The sequence below is a fragment of the Nerophis lumbriciformis genome, linkage group LG27, assembly GCF_033978685.3.
Source record: "Nerophis lumbriciformis linkage group LG27, RoL_Nlum_v2.1, whole genome shotgun sequence".
In the NCBI taxonomy this organism is placed as follows: Eukaryota; Metazoa; Chordata; class Actinopteri; order Syngnathiformes; family Syngnathidae; genus Nerophis; species Nerophis lumbriciformis.
Window position 1 is genome coordinate 2055568 of NC_084574.2, and position 24926 is coordinate 2080493.

A 24926-nucleotide genomic window follows, 5' to 3' on the forward strand; every position below is an offset into this window, starting at 1 on the left:
CTTCAGCTGTGCCGTACAACACACACACACACACACACACACACACACACACACACACACACACACACGCACACACACACACACACACACGCACACACACGACAGACACAACAACACAGCTCTTATTCTTGCTGCAAAAATCTGCAGATTGGCCGACTTCCTGTCCGGCTGAAAGGACAGATTGATTCAACTGTAATTCCATCAGCGCCGGCCCGCACATGTTGAGCAACAACCGAGGGGGGGAAACACGACCCCGTGACCCCGCTGCTGACCTAAGATGTCGCACGAATAGAACACACAAAGCCGCGGCCTCTGATTGGTCGGCTGAGGGGAATTCCCACACGAAGGGGACACTTGCAGACTCCTCACTTTGACTTCCATCATTCCACATCCTGATTACTGACCGGTCACACACTTCATGACTCACAATATCAAGTTTATAACAGCGTTTATTACTGCAGAATTACAGATAGAATACATACTGCTGTGTGTGAGTGTGTGTGTGTGTCCATCACACGTAAGGCACAGATTAGCAGTTTTATTGCAGTCAACACCTGAATATGCTCAACTATTTCCAAGGTGTGGCGGCTATGATATTGTTGTGGTGGCAGCTATGATATTGTTGTGGTGGTGCGGCACCATCAGTTACATTAAAGGGGAACTGCATTCTAAATAGTAAATATATGCCATCGAAAGTATTCTTAAAATGGAGCCTATAGGAGTCGCTCTATTCTGCCTATAAAGCCCTTAAAAAAACATCCAAACACCTCCATTAAGATTTTTTATAAACGATGTAAGTACATATGTAGTATCTAGTAACATTTAAAATAACATGTAATATATACATGAAGTAAGTATATATGTAATGTAGTAACATTTAAAATAACATGTAATATATACATGATGTTAGTATATATGTAGTATCTAGTAACATTCATAATAACATGTAATATATACATGATGTAAGTATATATGTAGTATCTAGTAACATTCATAATAACATGTAATATATACATGATGTAAGTATATATGTCATGTAGTAACATTCATAATAACATGCAATATATACATGATGTAAGTATATATGTCATGTAGTAACATTCATAATAACATGTAATATATAAATGATGTAAGTATATATGTCATGTAGTAACATTCATAATAACATGTCATATATACATGATGTAAGTATGTATGTCATGTAGTAACATTCATAATAACATGTAATATATACATGATGTAAGTATATATGTCATGTAGTAACATTCATAATAACATGTAATATATACATGATGTAAGTATATATGTAGTATCTAGTAACATTCATAATAACATGTAATATATACATGATGTAAGTATATATGTAATGTAATAACATTCATAATAACATGTAATATATACATGATGTAAGTATATATGTAATGTAGTAACATTCATAACATGCAATATATACATGATGTAAGTATATATGTCATGTAGTAACATTCATAATAACATGTAATATATACATGATGTAAGTATGTATGTCATGTAGTAACATTCATAATAACATGTAATATATACATGATGTAAGTATGTATGTCATGTAGTAACATTCATAATAACATGTAATATATACATGATGTAAGTATGTATGTCATGTAGTAACATTCATAATAACATGTAATATATACATGATGTAAGTATATATGCAGTATCTAGTAACATTCATAATAACATGTAATATATACATGATGTAAGTATATATGTCATGTAGTAACATTCATAATAACATGTAATATATACATGATGTAAGTATGTATGTCATGTAGTAACATTCATAATAACATGTAATATATACATGATGTAAGTATATATGTCATGTAGTAACATTCATAATAACATGTAATATGTACATGATGTAAGTATATATATGTAATGTAGTAACATTCATAATAACATGTAATATATACATGATGTAAGTATATATGTCATGTAGTAACATTCATAATAACATGTAATATATACATGATGTAAGTATATATGTCATGTAGTAACATTCATAATAACATGTAATATATACATGATGTAAGTATATATGTCATGTAGTAACATTCATAATAACATGTCATATATACATGATGTAAGTATATATGTCATGTAGTAACATTCATAATAACATGTAATATATACATGATGTAAGTATATATGTAATGTAGTAACATTCATGATAACATGTAATATATACATGATGTAAGTATATATGTCATGTAGTAACATTCATAATAACATGTAATATATACATGATGTAAGTATATATGTCATGTAGTAACATTCATAATAACATGTAATATATACATGATGTAAGTATATATGTAGTATCTAGTAACAATCATAATAACATGTAATATATACATGATGTAAGTATATATGTAGTATCTAGTAACATTCATAATAACATGTAATATATACATGATGTAAGTATATATGTAGTATCTAATAACATTCATAATAACATGTAATGTATACATGATGTAAGTATATATGTAGTATCTAGTAACATTCATAATAACATGTAATATATACATGATGTAAGTATATTTGTCATGTAGTAACATTCATAATAACATGTAATATATACATGATGTAAGTATATATGTCATGTAGTAACATTCATAATAACATGTAATATATACATGATGTAAGTATATATGTCATGTAGTAACATTCATAATAACTTCCATGGAATCGGTTCTTTTTTTATCGAACAACCGGGAGAACCGGTTTCGAAAATCATCCCGAGTTGTGAGTTCAAACCCCGGCCGAGTCATACCAAAGACTATAAAAATGGGAGCCATTACCTCCCTGCTCGGCACTCAGTATCAAGGGTTGGAATTGGGGGTTAAATCACCAAAAATGATATACCCCAGCGCGGCCACCGCTGCTGCTCACTGCTCCCCTCCCCTCCCAGGGCGTGAACAAGGGGATGGGACAAATGCAGAGGATAATTTCACCACACCGAGTGTGTGTGTGTGTGTGTGTGTGACTATCATTTGTACTTTAACTTTTAACTTTAATAAATAGTTTGTCTGTGTTAGCGCTTATAATAACAATATCACTAATACTTGTTAATATTCAAGTCACCAAACGTAAATGGAGTATTGACGGTTCTTTTTGGTTGTTTTTTATTGGGTTTTATGGGCGGAATAGAGGACTTCCCATTTTATTTCCATCCATCCATTTTTCTACCGCTTGTCCCTCTTGGGATCGCAGGGGGTGCTGGAGCCTATCCCAGCTGCATTCGGACAGAACCAGTTAGAATAGTTAGAATTCATTTAAAAATATATATCCGTCGTCATGTCTTTCATAATGATTGTGAATGATAGGCATCATTGCAAAAACAGTGCACTTCCCCTTTAATATAACTGATGGAGGCACACCGCCACAGCAATATCATAGCTGCCACACCTTGAATTATCTTTTTTTTTTTAACATGACAATAAGGCTGAAACGACGCGTCGACGTAGTCAACGTCATCGGTTACGTAAATACGTCGACGCCGTTTTTGTGCGTCGGCGCGTCGCATATTTACGTCACACTACTGTCATGGCGGAGCGCAAAGCAGACGATGCGAGCGAGGGGAAAAAGCACGCCAAAAGTCGTCAAAAGTGTCGGAGTATTTCAATAAACGGCCTAATAATGTTGTTGTATGCACACTGTGTCGAGCGGAAATGGCCTATCATAGCAGCACAACGGCTATGAACGAACATTTGAAAAGAAAACCCCCGACAGCGTTCTTGCCATCACCATCAACAAGTCAATCGTCCGCGTGCGTATACGTTGTCATTATTACACAAAAACATGAATGTGTCATTTGTATCTGCGTTGTAAATTCATAAACTAAAGCACCGTTTCGCTCTGAGAGGCGCGTTTGGCGTGCCTGTTCAGTGTTTACAAAGACGCGCTCCTCTTTAACGCTGTGGAGAGGCGGCGGCGGCGGCGGCGAGCGAGCGGCGAGGTGGGGCGCGCCGGGAGCGACGCCGCAATCGTGCCCAGGTGCGCGATCCGCGCAGTTGGAAGAGAAAAGACTTTGTGTAAAATTAAAAGATTGTAAACCTGGCAAAGCCGTCTGGCGTTCAGTCTGTCGGTCCTGAAAGAACCCCACGGCACAAGACGTGTCACAAACGCTAACGTTAATTAGTTGTGCAAATACCTTTTACAACATTAACAGTTACATATACTATGTACAAACCAACAATTAACTTTCACTTTAATCATACTATCATTGTTGTGTTATTAAGCAAAATAAGCAATACTTTTACTTTTGTTGAAATGTTTACACTGTACACTTTTTTGTATTGGATGTTTAGCTTTATTTTTGCACATTTTAGCAAATAAGCAATACTTTTACTTTTGTTGAAATGTTTACACTTGTTACAGAATATTACCGTTTTGCACTTTTTTGTATTGGATGTTTATCTTTATTTTTGCACATTTTAAAGCAAAATAAGCAATACTTTTACTTTTTAAATGCTTATACTATTCCAGAATATTAAGATTTGCACTGGATGTTTACTTTTATATTTGCACATTAAAAAGCAAATAAGCTACTTTTAATTTTGTTAAATGTTAAAAGTTTTAAATGTTTACATTGTTACAGAATATTTTGTCATGTTGTTGTCAATGTTGACTGAGTGGCCATACTTTTTTTTTTGTAAATAAAAGCCATGCCTTTTGAAAAAACTGGCCTACCTTTATTTTTTCCTCTTCATTTTAAATTAAAAAAAAATCGGTAAAAGGAAAAATAATCTATAGATTAATCGAAAAAAATAATCTATAGATTAACCGATTAATCGAAAAAATAATATATAGATTAATCGATAGAAAAATAATCGTTAGCTGCAGCCCTAGTCATGTAGTAACATTCATAATAACATGTAATATATACATGATGTAAGTATATATGTCATGTAGTGACATTCATAATAACATGTAATATATACATGATGTAAGTTTATTTGTAGTATCTAGTAACATTCATAATAACATGTAATATATACATGATGTAAGTATATATGTCATGTAGTAACATTCATAATAACATGTAATATATACATGATGTAAGTTTATTTGTAGTATCTAGTAACATTCATAATAACATGTAATATATACATGATGTAAGTATATACGTCATGTAGTAACATTCATAATAACATGACATATATACATGATGTAAGTATATATGTCATGTAGTAACATTCATAATAACATGTAATATATACATGATGTAAGTATATATGTCATGTAGTAACATTCATAACAACATGTAATATATACATGATGTAAGTATATATATCATGTAGTAACATTCATAATAACATGTAATATATACATGATGTAAGTGTATATGTCATGTAGTAACATTCATAATAACATGTAATATATACATGATGTAAGTATATATGTCATGTAGTAACATTCATAATAACATGTAATATATACATGATGTAAGTATATATGTCATGTAGTAACATTCATAATAACATGTAATATATACATGATGTAAGTATGTATGTCATGTAGTAACATTCATAATAACATGTCATATATACATGATGTAAGTATATATGTCATGTAGTAACATTCATAATAACATGTAATATATACATGATGTAAGTATATATGTCATGTAGTAACATTCATAATAACATGTAATATATACATGATGTAAGTATATATGTAGTATCTAGTAACATTCATAATAACATGTAATATATACATGATGTAAGTATATATGTCATGCAGTAACATTCATAATAACATGTCATATATACATGATGTAAGTATATATGTCATGTAGTAACATTCATAATAACATGTAATATATACATGATGTAAGTATATATGTCATGTAGTAACATTCATAATAACATGTAATATATACATGATGTAAGTATATATGTCATGTAGAAACATTCATAATAACATGTAATATATACATGATGTAAGTATATATGTCATGTAGTAACATTCATAATAACATGTAATATATACATGATGTAAGTATATATGTAGTATCTAGTAACATTCATAATAACATGTAATATATACATGATGTAAGTATATATGTCATGCAGTAACATTCATAATAACATGTAATAAATATAGTTTGTGCAATGACTTATATAACCAGTCACTGCAGGGTATTTTCTATTGTATTAAAAGAGTCCCGAGAACATATTGATTCTATTTGCGTTATTTCTGAGAAAAATGGTTTCAAAAGCCGAGCAAAGAAAGCAAGACAGGCAGCAAATCTGCGCGGTGGAGTTTGGTTACCGTCCACTTTTCCCACTGAGTCTTTCTCCTCTTGTTTGTTTAAATCTGTGCCTCATGTCGGCGGGGACAGGATACAGTGACACTGCAGCAGTAAACCATTATGAAGTGTGTGTGTGAGCGTTTACAGCCTTTGTACTGTAGACACACACACACACACACACACACACACACACACACACACACACACACACACACACACACACACACACACACACACACACACTTGTATGTGTTACCTTCTTGAGACCTGAGAAAAACGCCTCCCTCTTTAGGCCCACCCTTTCTAGATATATAAAGAAGTGTATTTACAACATTAATAATATATACATACTATGCAAATATGAAAAAAGCTTGTTGTGAAAAATGAGTTGGAATTTCACAAGAAAAAGGTCACAATTTCACAAGAAAAACTTAGAATTTTGGCAGTATTATAATAAAAGTCGTATTTTTACTCAACGCAAGTACAAGTTTTACAAGAAAAACTGAACATTTGTGCAATGTTATGATAAAAGTTGGAATTTTACTCAATAACAGTCGCAATTTTACAAGAAAAGCTCAACATTTTGGCAATTTTATGAAAAGAGTCGTCATTTTACTCGACAAAAGTCACAATTTTATAAGAAAACTTACAAATTTTGGCAATATTACATTAACAATCGGAATTTTACTTGGCAAAATGATGACAAAAGTCATAATTTTACTCTAAAAAAGTTAACCATTTTACAAGGACAACCCAAAAAAATTGGCAATATTGTGATTAAAGTCAGAATTTGAAGACAAATGTCACCATTTTGCATTAAAAAATTATAATTTTAGATAAAAAAGTAATAATTTTACGAGAAAATATTGCAATATTACAGAAACAGAAAGAATATGAGAACATTTTCCCCAAACAAGTCGACACATTGTAAAAAAAAGACTGCTTTTAGTTAATTTTACATTTTTTTATCTTTTGTTTGTAATTGGTTTTTAATCTTCATTATTTACTTCAAGTTATTACAGTATGTCTCTATATACATATTTTTTTAAATTAATTTTGGCCAAAGGGGGCGCATTTCAACTTCTTACACACACTTGTTATTTCATATGTTGACCAGAGGGGGAGCACTTTTAAAAGCGACACACAGTCAATGTGAAAAATCCCTCCTTTTTGGGACCACCCTTATTTTGACCAGCAGGGGTGCAAATGAGACATTGTCTATTAGATGCAATGTTATTGGGACCATGATTTATGTCAACACTTGTTCACACCTCCTCATATGGAAGGTACTTTTCCTTCTTCATGTCTCAAGAAAGGTAGAAATACAAGAATACACACACACACACACACACACACACACACACACACACACACACACACACACACACACACACACACACACACACACACACACACACACACACACCACATTCTTGTATTTGTTACCTTCTTGAGACCTGAGGAAAATGCCTCCCTCTTTAGGCCCACCCTTTCTAGATATATAAAGTAGTTTATTTACAACATTAATAATATATACATCCATCCATCCATCCATTTTCTACCGCTTATTCCCTTTGGGGTCGCGGGGGGCGCTGGAGACATACTATGCAAATATTAAAACGCTTGATGTGAAAAACTAGTTGGAATTTCGCAAGAAAAAGGTCACAATTTCACAAGAAAAACTTACAATTTTGGCAATAAAAGTCGTAATTTTTACAAGAAAAACTGAACATTTGTGCAATGTTATGATAAATGTTGGAATTTTACTCAATAACAGTCGCAATTTTACAAGAAAAGCTTAACATTTTGGCAATTTTATGAAAAGAGTCGTCATTTTACTCGACACAAGTCACAATTTTATAAGAAAGCTTACAAATTTTTGGCAACATTATAATAATAATCGGAATTTTACTTGGCAAAATGATGACAAAAGACATAATTTTACTCCAAAAAAAGTCAGTATTTTACAAGGACAACAAAAAAATTGGCAATATTGCGATAAAAGTCAGAATTTAATGACAAATGTCACCATTTTGCATTAAAAAATTATAATTTTAGATAAAAAAGTAATAATTTTACGAGAAAATATTGCAATATTACAGAAACACAAAGAATATGAGAACATTTTCCCCAAACAAGTCGACACATTGTAAGAAAAAGACTGCTTTTAGTTCATTTTTAAAAATGTTTATCTTTTGTTTGTAATGGTTTTTAATCTTCATTATTTACTTCAAGTTATTACAGTATGTCTCTATATACATATTTTTTTAAATTAATTTTGGCCAAAGGGGGCGCATTTCAATTTCTTACACACACTTGTTATTTCATATGTTGACCAGAGGGGGAGCACTTTTAAAAGCGACACACAGTCAATGTGAAAAATCCCTCCTTTTTGGGACCACCCTCATTTTGACCAGCAGGGGTGCAAATGAGACATTGTCTATTAGATGCAATGTTATTGGGACCATGATTTATGTCATCACTTGTTCACACCTCCTCATATGGAAGGTACTTTTCCTTCTTCATGTCTCAAGAAGGGTAGAAATACAAGAACACACACACACACACACACACACAAACACACACACACACACCACATTCTTGTATTTGTTACCTTCTTGAGACCTGAGAAAAATGCCTCCCTCTTTAGGCCCACCCTTTCTAGATATATAAAGAAGTTTATTTACAACATTAATAATATATACATACTATGCACATATAAAAAAGCTTGTTGTGAAAAATGAGTTGGAATTTCACAAGAAAAAGGTCACAATTTCACAAGAAAAACTTAGAATTTTGGCAGTATTATAATAAAAGTCGTATTTTTACTCAACGCAAGTACAAGTTTTACAAGAAAAATTGAACATTTGTGCAATGTTATGATAAAAGTTGGAATTTTACTCAATAACAGTCGCAATTTTACAAGAAAAGCTCAACATTTTGGCAATTTTATGAAAAGAGTCGTCATTTTACTCGACAAAAGTCACAATTTTATAAGAAAACTTACAAATTTTGGCAATATTACAATAATAATCGGAATTTTACTCCAAAAAAAGTCACTATTTTACAAGGACAACAAAAAAATTGGCAATATTGTGACAACAGTCAGAATTTGATGACAAATGTCACCATTTTGCATTAAAAATGTATACATTTACATAAAAAAGTAATAATTTTACGAGAAAATATTGCAGTATTACAAAAACAGAAAGAATATGAGAACATTTTCCCCAAATAAGTCGACACATTGTAAAAAAAAGACTGCTTTTAGTTCATTTTTTAAAATGTTTATCTTTTGTTTGTAATTGTTTTTTAATTTTCATGATTTACTTCAAGTTATTACAGTATGTCTCTATATACATATTTTTTTTAAATTAATTTTGGCCAAAGGGGGCGCATTTCAATTTCTTCCACACACTTGTTATTTCATATGTTGACCAGAGGGGGAGCACTTTTAAAAGCGACACACAGTCAATGTGAAAAATCCCTCCTTTTTGGGACCACCCTCATTTTGACCAGCAGGGGTGCAAATGAGACATTGTCTATTAGATGCAATGTTATTGGGACCATGATTTATGTCATCACTTGTTCACACCTCCTCATATGGAAGATACTTTTCCTTCTTCATGTCTCAAGAAGGGTAGAAATACAAGAACACACACACACACACACACACACACACACCACATTCTTGTATTTGTTACCTTCTTGAGACCTGAGGAAAATGCCTCCCTCTTTAGGCCCACCCTTTCTAGATATATAAAGTAGTTTATTTACAACATTAATAATATATACATACTATGCAAATATTAAAAAGCTTGATGTGAAAAATTAGTTGGAATTTCGCAAGAAAAAAGTCACAATTTCACAAGAAAAACTTACAATTTTGGCAGTATTATAATAAAAGTCGTCATTTTACTCAACTCAAGTCCAAATTTTACAAGAAAAACTGAACATTTGTGCAATGTTATGATAAAAGTTGGAATTTTACTCAATAACAGTCGCAATTTTACAAGAAAAGCTCAACATTTTGGCAATTTTATGAAAAGAGTCGTCATTTTACTCGACAAAAGTCACAATTTTATAAGAAAGCTTACAAATTTTTGGCAACATTATAATAATAATCAGAATTTTACTTGGCAAAATGATGACAAAAGACATCATTTTACTCCAAAAAAGTCACTATTTTACAAGGACAACAAAAAATTGGCAATATTGTGATTAAAGTCAGAATTTGATGACAAATGTCACCATTTTGCATAAAAAATGTATAACTTTACATAAAAAAGTAATAATTTTACAAGAAAATATTGCAATATTACAGAAACAGAAAGAATATGAGAATTTCTTCCCAATTTTATAAGAAGAAATTCGACACATTGTAAGAAAAAGACTGCTTTTAGTTTTTTTTTTTTTTTTTAATCTTTAGTTTGTAATTGGTTTTAAATCTTCATTATTTACGTTGTTATTACAGTACGTCTCTATATACATATTTACTTATTTAAAAAAAAAAAAATTTTGGCCAAAGGGGGCGCATTTCAACTTCTTACACACACTTGTTATTACATATGTTGACCAGAGGGGGAGCACTTTTAAAAGCGACACACAGTCAATGTGAAAAATCCCTCCTTTTTGGGACCACCCTCATTTTGACCAGCAGGGGTGCAAATGAGACATTGTCTATTACAGGGGTGCTCACACTTTTTCTGCAGGTGAGCTACTTTTCAATTGATCAAGTCGTGGGGATCTACCTCATTCATATATATCATTTACATTTACTTATTTATGAAATATATGTTTTTGTTAACAAGTTAAAGGTGTTTAATGATAATGCAAGCATGTTTAACACATATAGTTAATATTGTTAAAAAATTAAAGGTGTTTAATGATAATACAAGCATGTTCAATACATATAGTTAATATTGTTAACAAGTTAAAGGTGTTTAATGATAATACAAGCATGTTTAACACATAGTTAATATTGTTAAAAAATTAAAGGTGTTTAATGATAATACAAGAATGTTTAATACATATAGTTAATATTGTTAACAAGTTAAAGGTGTTTAATGATAATGCAAGCATGTTTAACACATATAGTTAATATTGTTAAAAAATTAAAGGTGTTTAATGATAATACAAGAATGTTTAATACATATAGTTAATATTGTTAACAACTTAAAGGTGTTTAAAGAAAATACAAGCATGTTTAACACATATAGTTAATATTGGTAACAAGTTAAAGGTGTTTAAAGATAATACAAGCATGTTTAACACATATAGATTCCTTTCTTTCATGAAGACAAGAATATAAGTTGGTGTATTACCTGATTGTGATGACTTGCATTGATTGGAATCAGACAGTGGTGATGATAATGTCCGCATTTTCGAATGGAGGAGAAAAAAAGTCCTCCTTTCTGTCCAATACCACATGAAAGTGGTTGGTTTTTGGCATCTTATTTGTCCAGCTTCCGTACTCCTTTGTATACACTTTACAAGAAATACATTGTCGGCAAACTCTGTAGCTTGCTAGCTTGTGCACGCCAGCTTTCTGAGACTCTTATTTTGTTAGCGCAACTGTGCAACTGTGCAGTCGGTCTTTGGAGTTTTGACGACAGGTACGGCGCCAGAGTCTGTTGAAATAAAGTGTTTCTCGCCTTCCAGTCGGTAATTTTAATGAGCTGGCAGCAGCCAGCGTCGTCTCAGAAGACCCTCGGGTGCCGTGAATGTCAATCAAGTGACGAAAGTGACGTCATAGTGAAGATTTATGATTGCTCATTTTTAGGACTATTTTTTTAATGCCTGGCTGGTGATCGACTGACACACCCTCCGAGATCGACCGGTAGATCGCGATCGACGTAATGAGGACCCCTGGTCTATTAGATGCAATGTTATTGGGACCATGATTTATGTCATCACTTGTTCACACCTCCTCATATGGAAGATACTTTTCCTTCTTCATGTCTCAAGAAGGCTAGAAATACAAGAACACACACACACACACACGCACACGCACACACGCACACGCACACGCACACACACACACACACACACACACACACACACACACACACACACACACACACACACTACACACTCACGCGCGGCACATTAAGAAGTCAAAGCTGTATTATTAAGAGTCAACATAAAGCAACAGCTGCCTACTTTGTGTCAACCAAAGGATTTTGGCTGCCATATCAAAGTTATCAGAGGCCCGCAAGTCAACAAAATCCCTGTTTGCTGTCCTCTGCTCTGCCCATCCCCCCGACTTTTCCCTTCTTTCTCTCCCTGCGGTGTCTGTCCGGGGCTCGGGTTCAGCCGAGCCTGGGAAAAGCAGACAGAAAAAAAGAAGCTCTGCGGGAGAGAGAGAGAGAGAGAGAGAGAGGCTGGGCGGAGGCAGAATGTAACGTTTGTTTATCTATTTATTAGTTGTGGCGTATGGCGTTGTGTGAGCGACCGCAGAGAAGTCAAAACATGGCCTCTGCTGTATCATGCTCCAGTGAAGGCATAACAGTCCAAATCAACAAGACTCTAGTGCAGAGTGAATAACTAATGAAGTGGTCGCAGAGGTTTGGGCGCAAATTGACAACCACGCTTCCGTCCGTCTACCCCAGGGCAGCTGTGGCTACAAATGTAACTTACCACCGTCCATGAGTTATTGAATAATGGCTTCTCAGTTCTCTGTGAAGCGCTAAATAAATGTAATCCAGTGGTATTATTTTTTTAAACATCTCAGGGCACACCAATTCGGCAGCTTCTCCATAATTTCATGGAATAATGTCCACTCTCTCCTTGTGGTATGATTACACATTTGATTATTTTAACAGATTGATAACTTGCTTTAAAACCATCAACATTATCAACATGGACAAGGTTCCACTGACTTTTGATATTCCTGTGAACCGCACTGTGGATACAACGGGAGCACGTACGGTGAATATTCGCACCACAGGGAATGAGAAGTCATCCTTCACTGTGGTTCTAGCTTGCCATGCTAATGGCCAGAAACTTCCACCCATGGTGATATTCAAAAGGAAGACCTTGCCAAAAGAGACCTTTCCAGCCGGCGTCATCATAAAAGCTAACTCGAAGGGATGGATGGATGAAGAAAAGATGAGCGAGTGGTTAAGGTAAGTTTACGCGAAGAGGCCGGGTGGCTTTTTTCACGCAGCTCCGTCCATGTTGATATACGACTCCATGCGCGCCCACATCACGCTGGTTTTTAATATATTATTAAAGTTTGACTGACCTATCCGACTGTTTTTTTGACATTCCTTTAGCGCAGTTAGATGCAGCTTATAACACGGGGCGGCTTATAGGTGGACAAAGTTTTGAAATATGCCGTTCATTGAAGGCGCGGCTTTTAACCCAGGGCGGCTTATGGTGCGGAAAATACGGTATGTATATATATTTCCGAATTGGTTTAACTGCCACCCGCCTGAATCTATTTAAAATCTAATTTTTTTTTATTTCAACCGCCCGACCCGCGGATAATCCGCGGACTCCGCGGTTGTGTCCGCAAACCGCGCATCTCTAGTGTACATTCAGCATTTTCTTCTTGATACTGCAAAGCGGCCAATGGTTGGTTCTGTGTCTGGTTCCCGTTGTACCTTTTGCAGAGCCCCAGTGCTGCATACCGGCTTTATCACGGCGGGGCCTCCAGATAAGACAAGGCAGGTTGACATAAAGCTGTCCACATGACGTCTCGCGCACGTAGAGTTGGCCACGGCGAGACGGAAGTGACTAAGTGGCTGATAAATGTGTAACCGGGTAGAAGGTCAGTGTGTGCCTTGCTCAGGCGTCATGCAAAAGACAAACCAGCAGCCTGAGCAGGGGAACGACAAAGTGCAAAAACAAGCTCTTAGTCCCAGGCAACATCTGCCTGCTCCATCACAGGGGACCCTTGGCCCTGACACTTGATGAGCAAAGTGCTTCTCCAGCTCTCTTACAACTCACACCATCCTTTTTTGCTTCAAAATGGCATCTTTATAGGTCTCATTTTTTTCTCCTGTCTGGAGGGAGCTCTTGGGAAAAAGAGCGGAGAAGCCATCTGGTTAAACGTATAGAGACACACCTCGGAGCCTTGAGAGGCCTCCATCTGAATTGATCGTCTTACCAAGACGTTTCTGTGCCAACTTTGAGGGGACCGTTTGGGGAAGACCTTTTTTTTTTGGGTTCCAGCAGAGTGCAAAGTCCATGAAGACATGCTTGGGAGCCCTGACCTCAACCACATCAAAGGTCCCTCACATCTTGCCAGTGTAACATTCTACACCGTGGTATGCTGGGGGAGGTATGGGGCAGCACTTTCAAGAGTGACTCCTCCAGGCTGGACGAGCCGACACGGTTCTGTAATTGGCACGGAGCTGGACTCCATGGTGACGGTTGCAGGGAGACAATCTCTGAAGGAGCTGCTGGCCGTCACAGATGATACTAGCCACTCCATGCAGGATACCATCAGTGTGCAGGAAAGTCTACTCAGTGACAGGCTGCAGACTCAAAAACTCCTTTGTTACCCGTGCCATTAGAGAAGGAGGGAAGACGGGGAGGGGCACAGGAACATTGTGCAATAACATGACTTTCTGCCTTGGTTTGTAACATACATACTGTACTTTTTATTCACAACTTATTATTCTATTTTATATTTAATACACATTTTATAGTATTTATATATATGTGTGTATGTATATGTGTATACAGTATATGTACATACCGTATTTTTCGGACTATAAGTCGCTCCGGAGTATAAGTCGCACCGGACGAAAATGCACAATAAAGAAGGAAAAAAACATATATAAGTCGCACCGGAGTATAAGTCGCATTTTTTGGGGAAATGTATTTGATAAAAGCCAACAGCAAGAATAGACATTTGAAAGGCAATTTAAAATTAAAGCTGCAAGCAGCGTTGGTCGGGCCCGCGTATTTGGCAGGTGCTAGTCCTAAGTGTCCCAATACTTTTGTCCAGTTTTAATCCCAAGTGTCCCAATACTTTTGGCAAGTTGTAGTCCTAAGTGTCCCAATACTTTTGTCAAGTTGTAGTCCCAAGTGTCCCAATACTTTTGTCCAGTTTTCGGCCTAAGTGTCCCAATACTTTTGTCCAGTTTTCGGCCTAAGTGTCCCAATACTTTTGTCCGGTGGTAGTCATAAATGTCCCAATACTTTTGTCTAGTGTACCTACCTTGTCTGCATTGTGTAGGCACACTGGTGCTTCCTGCTTTTAATAATAATAATAATAATACCTGGGATTTATATAGCGCTTTTCTAAGTACCCAAAGTCGCTTTACATGTAGAACCCATCATTCATTCACACCTGGTGGTGGTAAGCTACTTTCATAGCCACAGCTGCCCTGGGGTAGACTGACGGAAGCGTGGCTGCAATTTGCGCCAACGGCCCCTCCGACCACCACCTATCATTCATCATTCAATTCACCGGTGTGAGTGGCACCGGGGGCAAAGGGTGAAGTGTCCCGCCCAAGGACACAACGGCAGCGATTTTTGGATGGTAAGAGGCGGGGAGCGAACCTGCAACCCTCAGGTTTCTGGCACGGTTGCTCTACCCACTACGCCATGCCGCCCCAAGCAGCCATCTTAAAAAAACAGCAGCACAGCAGCATCAGCGCAGCGGGTCTTTGAAGGGTCATAAAATCAAAACCGGAGCAGGTATTAAAACGCTGTTCTGTTATTTTATACACAAGGGTTTAATCTCTCTCCTGTGTTAGTTTGAAGCCGAAACGACAAACGCGCTCAGAGGAGATAGATTTTGAAGAAAGGTGACCGTTTTTTACAAAAATGTTGTTTTGAAGGGGGAATAGCAAACTTCCTGTTGATTTTTGCGTTTTGTCAGTTTTTTCATCTGAGCAGCAGTTTTTTGTGCGTTTTATTAAAAAATTGCGCTAGAGCACAATTTTGAGATTTGGGGTTAGGTTTTTTTATTAGATCACAATTTTTGCCAGTCCTGATGTGTGTGTTCAGTTTGGTGAGTTTTGAAGCATGTTAAGGGGGTCAAATTACAGCTCAAAGAGGCAAAAGTGACTGTTTTTAGTACTTTTTTGTCTTGAAGGGGGAATTGCCAACTTCCTGTTGATTTTAGCCCGAGAATGTACTATTATGAAATGTAGGTCTAAGTCAGACCTACATAGAGGTTTTTGTTTCATGTCTCTCCGACCTTCCTAGTGGGAGTTACAGGCAGTCTAGTTTTTTTTTTCTTCCTAGGGGGCGCTAGAGCGCAATTTTGAGTTTTGTGATTCGTTTTTTTTAAAAAAGGCAATTTTCGCAGGTCCTGATGTGTGGGTCAAATATGGTGAGTTTTGAAGCATGTTAAGTGGGTCAAATTACAGTTTAATGTGGCGGCGGAAGAATAAAGAATAAAGAATAAAACCTTACAAATTCAATAGGTCCTTATGTCCCATTGCATAAGGACTCCCTTTGGGAGTCCTTATACAATGGGCCATGCGGGCCCTAATAAATAAAGAATAGTGAACAACAGGCTGAATAAGTGTACGTTATATGAGGCATACATAACCAACTGGTATGTTAACGTAACATATTCTGGTAAGAGTCATTCAAATAACTATAACATATAGAACATGCTATACGTTTACCAAACAATCTGTCACTCCTAATCGCTAAATCCCATGAAATCTTATACGTCTAGTCTCTTACGTCAATGAGATCAATAATATTATAATGTGTTCATCATTTCACACATAAGTCGCTCCTGAGTATAAGTCGCACCCCCGGCCAAACTATGAAAAAAACTGCCACTTATAGTCCGAAAAATACGGTATATGTAAATATATGTATTAGAGATGCGCGGATAGGCAATTATTTTATCCGCAACCGCATCACAAAAGTCGTCAACCATCCGCCATCCACCCGAACTAACATTTAATCAAAACCGCACCCGCCCGCCATCCGCCCGTTGTTATATATCTAATATAGACGATGCAAGGCATTAGTGAGGTTATAAAGCTTTTGCCTGTTAAAGAAAGGAGACTGATCCAATGTAGCAGAGACATTCAATGCGTGCCACGCTGTCACGGCTCAGGCGCACACCAGTGCGCAATCATCTGGGAGCCGCGCTGAGCGCACCTCCAAGCGCGCTCGCGCCACTCAAACTGCTGCAGGCAGCTGCGTTCTATCTTGTTTTAACATCCTGTGGCACTCTTCTGGGATCACGGCGGACGAAACTGCTCATGCTCAGGGTGTTTGTGGAGGTTCGGGGTTTTGCACAAATGTGATGCACCATGTTAGATGTCCCGGTTTTGTGACTGTCGTAGACATAAACAGCGTCGCAGCTCTTGCAAATCACGTAGCCAGCATTACTATCATCCTGATTTACAACCTCATAAAAACGAGTCCACGCTGAACTTTTCTGGCCTTTTTTTCCCCTGGTCTTTAGTATTCCCTTTTTTAGTTTGTCGCGTACCACGTTTGCTGCCGGCGTTGCCATCTCTTTTTTTTTTTCTTCTTCTGTTGTGGCATATGCTGCAGGTGCCTGCTCGTTTTTTGGATGTGGGTAACAACATTTAACTATGTATATATATTTCCCAATTGGTTTAACTGCCACCCGCCTGAATCTATTTAAAATCTAATTTTTTTTTATTTCAACCGCCCGACCCGACCCGACCCGACCCGCGGATAAAATCGAATTTTTTTTTATTTCATCCGCCCGATCCGCGGATAATCCGCGGACTCCGCGGTTGTGCCCGCAAACCGCGCATCTCTACTGCTTTTATACCCAATCATGGCACCCACCTGTTCCCAATTAGCCTTCACACCTGTGGGATGTTCCAAATAAGTCTTTGATGATCATTCCTCAACTTTCTCACTCTTTTTTGCCACTTGTGCCAACTTTTTTGAAACATGTTGCAGGCATCAAATTCCAAATGAGCTAATATTTGCAAAAAATAACAAAGTTAACCAGTTCGAACGTTAAGTATCTTGTCTTTGCAGTCTATTCAATTGCATACCTGCCAACTTTTGAAATCAGAAAAACCTAGTAGCCAGGGTCCAGGGGCCGCAGGCCCCGGTAGGTCCAGGACAAAGTCCTGGTGGGGGGTTCAGGCTTCGCCCCCTGACGCAAAATGATTATTAGCATTCAGACAGGTTAAAATGTTGCTAAAACCATCACTTTTCTATCAGTCACAGTGACTTTTCAAAACAAAAATATTACAGCAAAAATCATATGGGTTGATTGACATGTTTATTCTGTAAGCTAACTTCAATAGTTTGAAATTATTTTGACAGTTAATGCCAGTTATCCTGTCAACCTTTCACAAGACTTCAATTTGTTAATTGAAAGTATAAACAGTATAAACACTTTTTACAGTAAACAAATGGTAAAACAGTACTAAACAATTCCATAAAAAAAAAAATTGGTGTCATTATTAACTTTCTGTCCAAGCTTGTATAATCTACTGCCTTGTTCAATTGTAAAAAATATTCTGTGCCTAAAATTCACATTTCTATCACAATTATCATACTGTAAACATGGTAAGCTAACTTCATTAAAATTAATAGTCCTGTCAATAGCATGGAATTACAATTCAAATGTAGTTTTTTTGTAAGCCTTTCAAAAGAATTCAAAATATGAAAAATTCATGAAAATGAATTTAAGCCATCAGACACTTGAAAAGTGGCACATCACATCTCTAATGTAATCATTTGAACTTTTCAACAGAAATAGCACTGCAAAAATATTAAGGACATACTTCTGTATTTTGGTAGTTATGCTGTCAACATTTAACAAGATTTCTTCAACTTGGACTTGAAAGCATAAATAGTATAAACACTTTTAACAGTATAACAGTACTAAACAATTCCAATAGATAACATTGGTGTCATTACCTTTTTGTGGCTAAAATCCAACGGCAACGGCATTAGCAACGGCATTAGACTTGTGTTTTTTTGTCCCAACGTGGTCTTTTACATCGCTAATTCCTCCGTGTCCGATCGAAAAATCTTGTCTGCACAAAGTGCAATTCGCGTAGTTTTCACCCTTTTTGGAACGGATACCGTATTTTCCGCACCATTAGCCGCACCTAAAAACCACAAATTTACTCAAAAGCTGACAGTGCGCCTTTTAAACCGGTGCGCTTTATATATGGATTAATATTAAGATTCATTTTCATAAAGTTTAGGTCTCGCAACTTCGGTAAACAGCCGCCATCTTTTTTCCCGGTAGAACAGGAAGCGCTTCTTCTTCTACGCAAGCAACCGCCAAGGTAAGCACCCGCCCCCATAGAACAGGAAGCGCTTCTTCTTCTACTGTAAGCAACCACCCGCCCGCGTAGAAGAAGAAAAAGCGCGCGGATATACCGTACGTTTCATTTCCTTTGTGTGTTTACATCTGTAAAGACCACAAAATGGCTCCTACAAAGCGACAAGGATCCGGTTCATGAAAAGACGCAATCTCTCCATCCGCACACGGATTACTATTTCACAGCAACTGATATTCCTGTGAACCGCACTGTGGATACAACGGGAGCACGTACGGTGAATATTCGCACCACAGGGAATGAGAAGTCATCCTTCACTGTGGTTCTAGCTTGCCATGCTAATGGCCAGAAACTTCCACCCATGGTGATATTCAAAAGGAAGACCTTGCCAAAAGAGACCTTTCCAGCCGGCGTCATCATAAAAGCTAACTCGAAGGGATGGATGAAGAAAAGATGAGCGAGTGGTTAAGGTAAGTTTAAGTTTACGCGAAGAGGCCGGGTGGCTTTTTTCACGCAGCTCTGTCCATGTTGATATACGTATGTTTGTGATTGCACATTTGCGTACATTTTGGGAGTGAACAGAGTTGTTAGAACGCTGGTTTTTAATATATTATTAAAGTTTGACTGACCTATCTGACTGTTTTTTTGACATTCCTTTAGCGCAGTTAGATGCGGCTTACAACACGGGGCGGCTTATAGGTGGACAAAGTTTTGAAATATGCCGTTCATTGAAGGCGCGGCTTTTAACCCAGGGCGCCTTATGGTGCGGAAAATACGGTAATTATTCCCGGATAGGCTTTTGAATATTCTTCACGGAATGACTGCAGTTTTCTTTTCGGTTTAAGACTCGTTTGCGATTTTTCTCCGGCTGATTCCATGATCGTTCGCTCGTTTGGAAACAATGGCCTCGTGCTTGGCAGCGGTGCTATAAATAGCCTCGCGCATGGCATTCGGAATGGCTCGATAGGAAGTTACGGGAAGCAGTGTCGATTGTCATTGTTGTTACGCGATTTCGTGAATAAAACTTTTCAAAAAATTATTATTTTTTTAATTAATGAAAAACCGTATTTTTTATCACTGCAACCGTAACCCGGAATAGGTTGATGAAAACCGTACTAATTACGGGAAAACCGGAGTAGTTGGCAGGTATGCAATTGAATATAAGTTGAAAAAGATTTGCAAATTATTGTATTCTCTTTTTAGGGTTCGTACTTCGGATGGAGAATACGTCCCGTATTGCAACGTTATTTGAGCTCGGGGCTAAACGGTTACGTGATGGCCGAGCGCCGCTCTACTCACCAGCTGGAACTCGGAGCGCCGCGCGTAGGCTTGTTGTACGCTGGCGTCGGCCCACAGTGCGCTCAGCGCCATCACGTACAGCTGGAACTCGCCGGGCTCCACCCCGGCGCCGCCCACTCGTCCCTCCCACGACATCACCAGCATGCCTTGCTTCTCGTTCTCGCAGCTCTGCCAGCTGATGCCCAGCTTGTCCCGGGCGTCCACCAGCACGCGCATGCCCTGCAGAGGACACACACACACACACACACACACATACACACACACACACACACACACACACGCCAGGCACAATCAGGGGCTAGCATGGCAGAATGATAGGTACAATTTGATTAAAATGTTGCCTTCTTAGAAAAGCATCTGAGTGGAGCTTTACTCGGAAAGACACACACACACACACACACACACACACACACACGTGGCCTTGTGAGGCTTGCTTGTGTGGGAGGTCTCCTGGGATCAAACAAACAGTTGGTGTGGCTGTCTCGTCGTTAACTAGCAACCTTGAATTTATAAAAAAAACTTCAAACTCTGTCTTGTAATAAGATGAGTAGTGTCTTTGTTGTTGCCGCGGCGACCTCAAATCACCTACTTCACTGGTCTGTAACAGTGATTCCCAACACATACTAATCAGTGCAGTGGATTCTGAGTTACGTTCAAATATGTAGGCATTAGGGCAGAGGTGTGGACTCGAGTCACATGACTTGGACTCGAGTCAGACTCGAGTCATGAATTTGATGACTTTAGACTCGACTTGACAAAATGTAAAAAGACTTGCAACTCGACTTCGACTTTAACATCAATGACTTGTGACTTCACTTGGACTTGAGCCTTTTGAATTGACATGACTTGACATGACTTGCTACTTTCCCCAAAACCCAAAGATGAAAAAGTTATTCGGGAGCGCTCCGTATTTTTCATTGTGTACTTGTCTATCAGCGTTGCGTGTGTCAGCTGGTGTGCTCTCAGTACAACAGCCAATCAAATTAGATCTACTTTGTTTTCATCACACAGCATTCATCCAATCAAATTGCAGGACAACCAACGAAGAAGACATGTCCAAACCACACGCCAGTGAACAAAAAATGATACCTAAAATAATTTCGTTTGGGTATAAAAATTACGAGGTGGTCAACAGTCAACACAAAACGGTTTGCAATATGCAACACATGCGGTTCGAAAATGACTGATGGAGAGGAAACAACTTCCAACTTCGTCCGGCATTTGAAGTTGCACAAAGAACGGTAAGTTTTGAATGTAAGATAACGTTTATTGGCTAAGTAACGTGACTTTTATTTGCTGTGTAGTTAAATCAGTGAGGCTGTAAACTCACTGCTAACGTTATAACGTTATTGCAAACACGGGAATCTGTTGCAGTTCACTACCTTATTCATACTTTTTGTTCAGTGATTTTTTTTAAGCAGGGTTACGTTAGTCAATATATCACACGTAACGTTAGACGGCGGTCAGCAGCACCGCGTATTTTAGCCACCTAAAAAAAGACAAAAATAGTCAAATAAAGGTCAGTTAAAATGTATACTATATTATGAATATGTGTACCGTTTTAGCTAGCTTTCTGACATACTGTTGGTTGTTTACCTCAGTGGTCCCCAACCACCGGGCCGCGGCCCGCTACTGGTCCGTGGATCGATTGGTATCGGGCCGCACAAGAAATATATATATATATATATTTTCTTTTTTTAATTAAATCAACATAAAAAACACAAGATACACATACAAGTAGTGCACCAACCCAAAAAAACTCTCTCCCCCCTTTTGTTCTGGGCATTGAACATGAAGACTCTTCCTTCACTGTTCCGAGTGGCCATGAGAGTCTTGGCAGTGCCTGCCTCCAGTGCTCCAGTGGAGCGAGTTTTCAGCCATGGTGGCATCATACTACGCCCCCATCGTGCACAAATGACTGACAGACTCTTGGCTAATTTGGTCTTTTGCAAATGCAATGCAGCATAGGGCCCTGACATATAAAAAGTACAACTTTTTTGTTATGTTCACGTATATGTCATGTTTTTTCAATGTTAACACTTTTGTACAAATAAGTACATTTGCACTTTATTTTTCAATGTGTTTGTTCTGTAAAGGAATGAGTTAATGTTTAAAATGACTGGTTAATAGTGCTATTATAAAGTGCAATGTCAGCACAATTTTCTTTCCTGCAATTTAAAATGCACTTGTTTTAATAAATAAATACAGCGTTTGAAAAGCATACACAATCTGTGTTAATATATTAGTCTGTGGTTAAAAGGACTTGAAAGGACTCGAAACTCAAAATGCAGGACTTAGGACTTGACTTGAGACTTTCCAGTCTTGACTTTGGACTTGACTCGGGGCTTGCCTGTCTTGACTCGGGACTTGACTCGGACTTGAGGGCAAAGACTTGAGACTTACTTATGACTTGCAAAACAATGACTTGGTCCCACCTCTGCATTAGGGTTCTACGGTATACCAGTACTAATAAAGTACGGCGGTACTAACAAATTAAAAAAGGTACTATACTGCCTTTTAAAAATATTGGTCCTTTTTTTGGTTTCATGCGCCTGATGGCGCTCCGTGGTGACATTGTTGGCACTATGAGCCGAGGCGCATGTGAGTCAACACACACTGTTAGAATAATTATGCGTACCGTATTTTCCGCACCATAAGGCGCCCTGGGTTATAAGCCCCGCCTTCAATGAACGGCATATTTCAAAACTTTGTCCACCTATAAGCCGCCCCGTGTTGTAAGCCGCATCTAACTGCGCTAAAGGAATGTCAAAAAAACAGTCAGATAGGTCAGTCAAACTTTAATAATATATTAAAAACCAGCGTGATGTGGGCGCGCATGGAGTCGTATATCAACATGGACGGAGCTGCGTGAAAAAAGCCACCCGGCCTCTTCGCGTAAACTTCCCTTAACCACTCGCTCATCTTTTCTTCATCCATCCATCCCTTCGAGTTAGCTTTTATGATGACGCCGGCTGGAAAGGTCTCTTTTGGCAAGGTCTTCCTTTTGAATATCACCATGGGTGGAAGTTTCTGGCCATTAGCATGGCAAGCTAGAACCACAGTGAAGGATGACTTCTCATTCCCTGTGGTGCGAATATTCACCGTACGTGCTCCCGTTGTATCCACAGTGCGGTTCACAGGAATATCAAAAGTCAGTGGAACCTCGTCCATGTTGATAATGTTCTCTGGCCGGATCTTTTTTTCAGCTATCTTGTTTTTACAATATGCACGGAAAGTAGCCAGCTTTTCTTGAAAGTCTTTAGGCAGTTGCTGTGAAATAGTAGTCCGTGTGCGGATGGAGAGATTGCGTCTTTTCATGAACCGGAAACCTGTCGCTTAGTAGGAGCCATTTTGTGGTCTTTACAGATGTAAACACACAAAGGAAATGAAACGTAATATCCGCGCGCTTCTTCTTCGTCTACGCGGGCGGGTGGTTGCTTACAGTAGAAGAAGAAGCGCTTCCTGTTCTATGGGGGCGGGTGCTTACCTTGGCGGTTGCTTGCGTAGAAGAAGAAGCACGTCCTCTTCTACGGGGAAAAAAGATGGCGGCTGTTTACCGTAGTTGCGAGACCGAAACTTTATGAAAATGAATCTTAATATTAATCCATATATAAAGCGCACCGGGTTATAAGCCGCACTGTCAGCTTTTGAGTAAATTTGTGGTTTTTAGGTGCGGCTAATAGTGCGGAAAATACGGTAAGTTATCACACAACTCTTATGCTTAAAGGCCGTTGCTAAAGTTATTATCCGTTGTGCTCAAGTTGTACTTTTCTACCTGTGCAAAGGCACACAACTTGTAATCTTCCATTGCGAGTTGTCTCGCAGCAGCAGTTTGTTTCCAGACCCTGCCTGCTCACAGCCGAGGACGGACATCGAGTACCTCAACGCAGACAAAGCAGAGACAGGGGGGAAATCGCGAGTGTCAGCACATTTCCATTCTGAATAATCACGTATTGTGTCTACTGGGGTTGCTTGCATTACCCCTCCCTTCAGAAGCAGCCCCAGTGATGTTAACTTGGGAACTCCCGAATAAATAGAGGAGCACGTGGGGCTGTACCTTAGAGCGAAGGGTGAAACTGTAACTGAGTGTGCGGCCCAATACGTCTCTCCTCATGAGT

General features: G+C 37.9%; 1 protein-coding gene across 12 annotated transcripts in view; it reads right to left on the bottom strand.

Moving 5' to 3' along the window:
* Nucleotides 1–24926, bottom strand: part of LOC133570237 (guanine nucleotide-binding protein subunit alpha-12-like) — a 71769-nt gene that overhangs the window by 24170 nt on the left and 22673 nt on the right. For all 12 annotated transcript variants that reach the window (XR_012051236.1, XR_012051229.1, XR_012051238.1 and 9 more), the window contains exon 2: nt 20809–21027. Coding sequence is in view for 1 of the 12 variants with exons in the window: in XM_061923045.2 (XP_061779029.2) it covers nt 20809–21027 (219 nt within the window). In the remaining 11 variants the exon portion in view is untranslated. The remainder of the gene's footprint in view (nt 1–20808; nt 21028–24926) is intronic.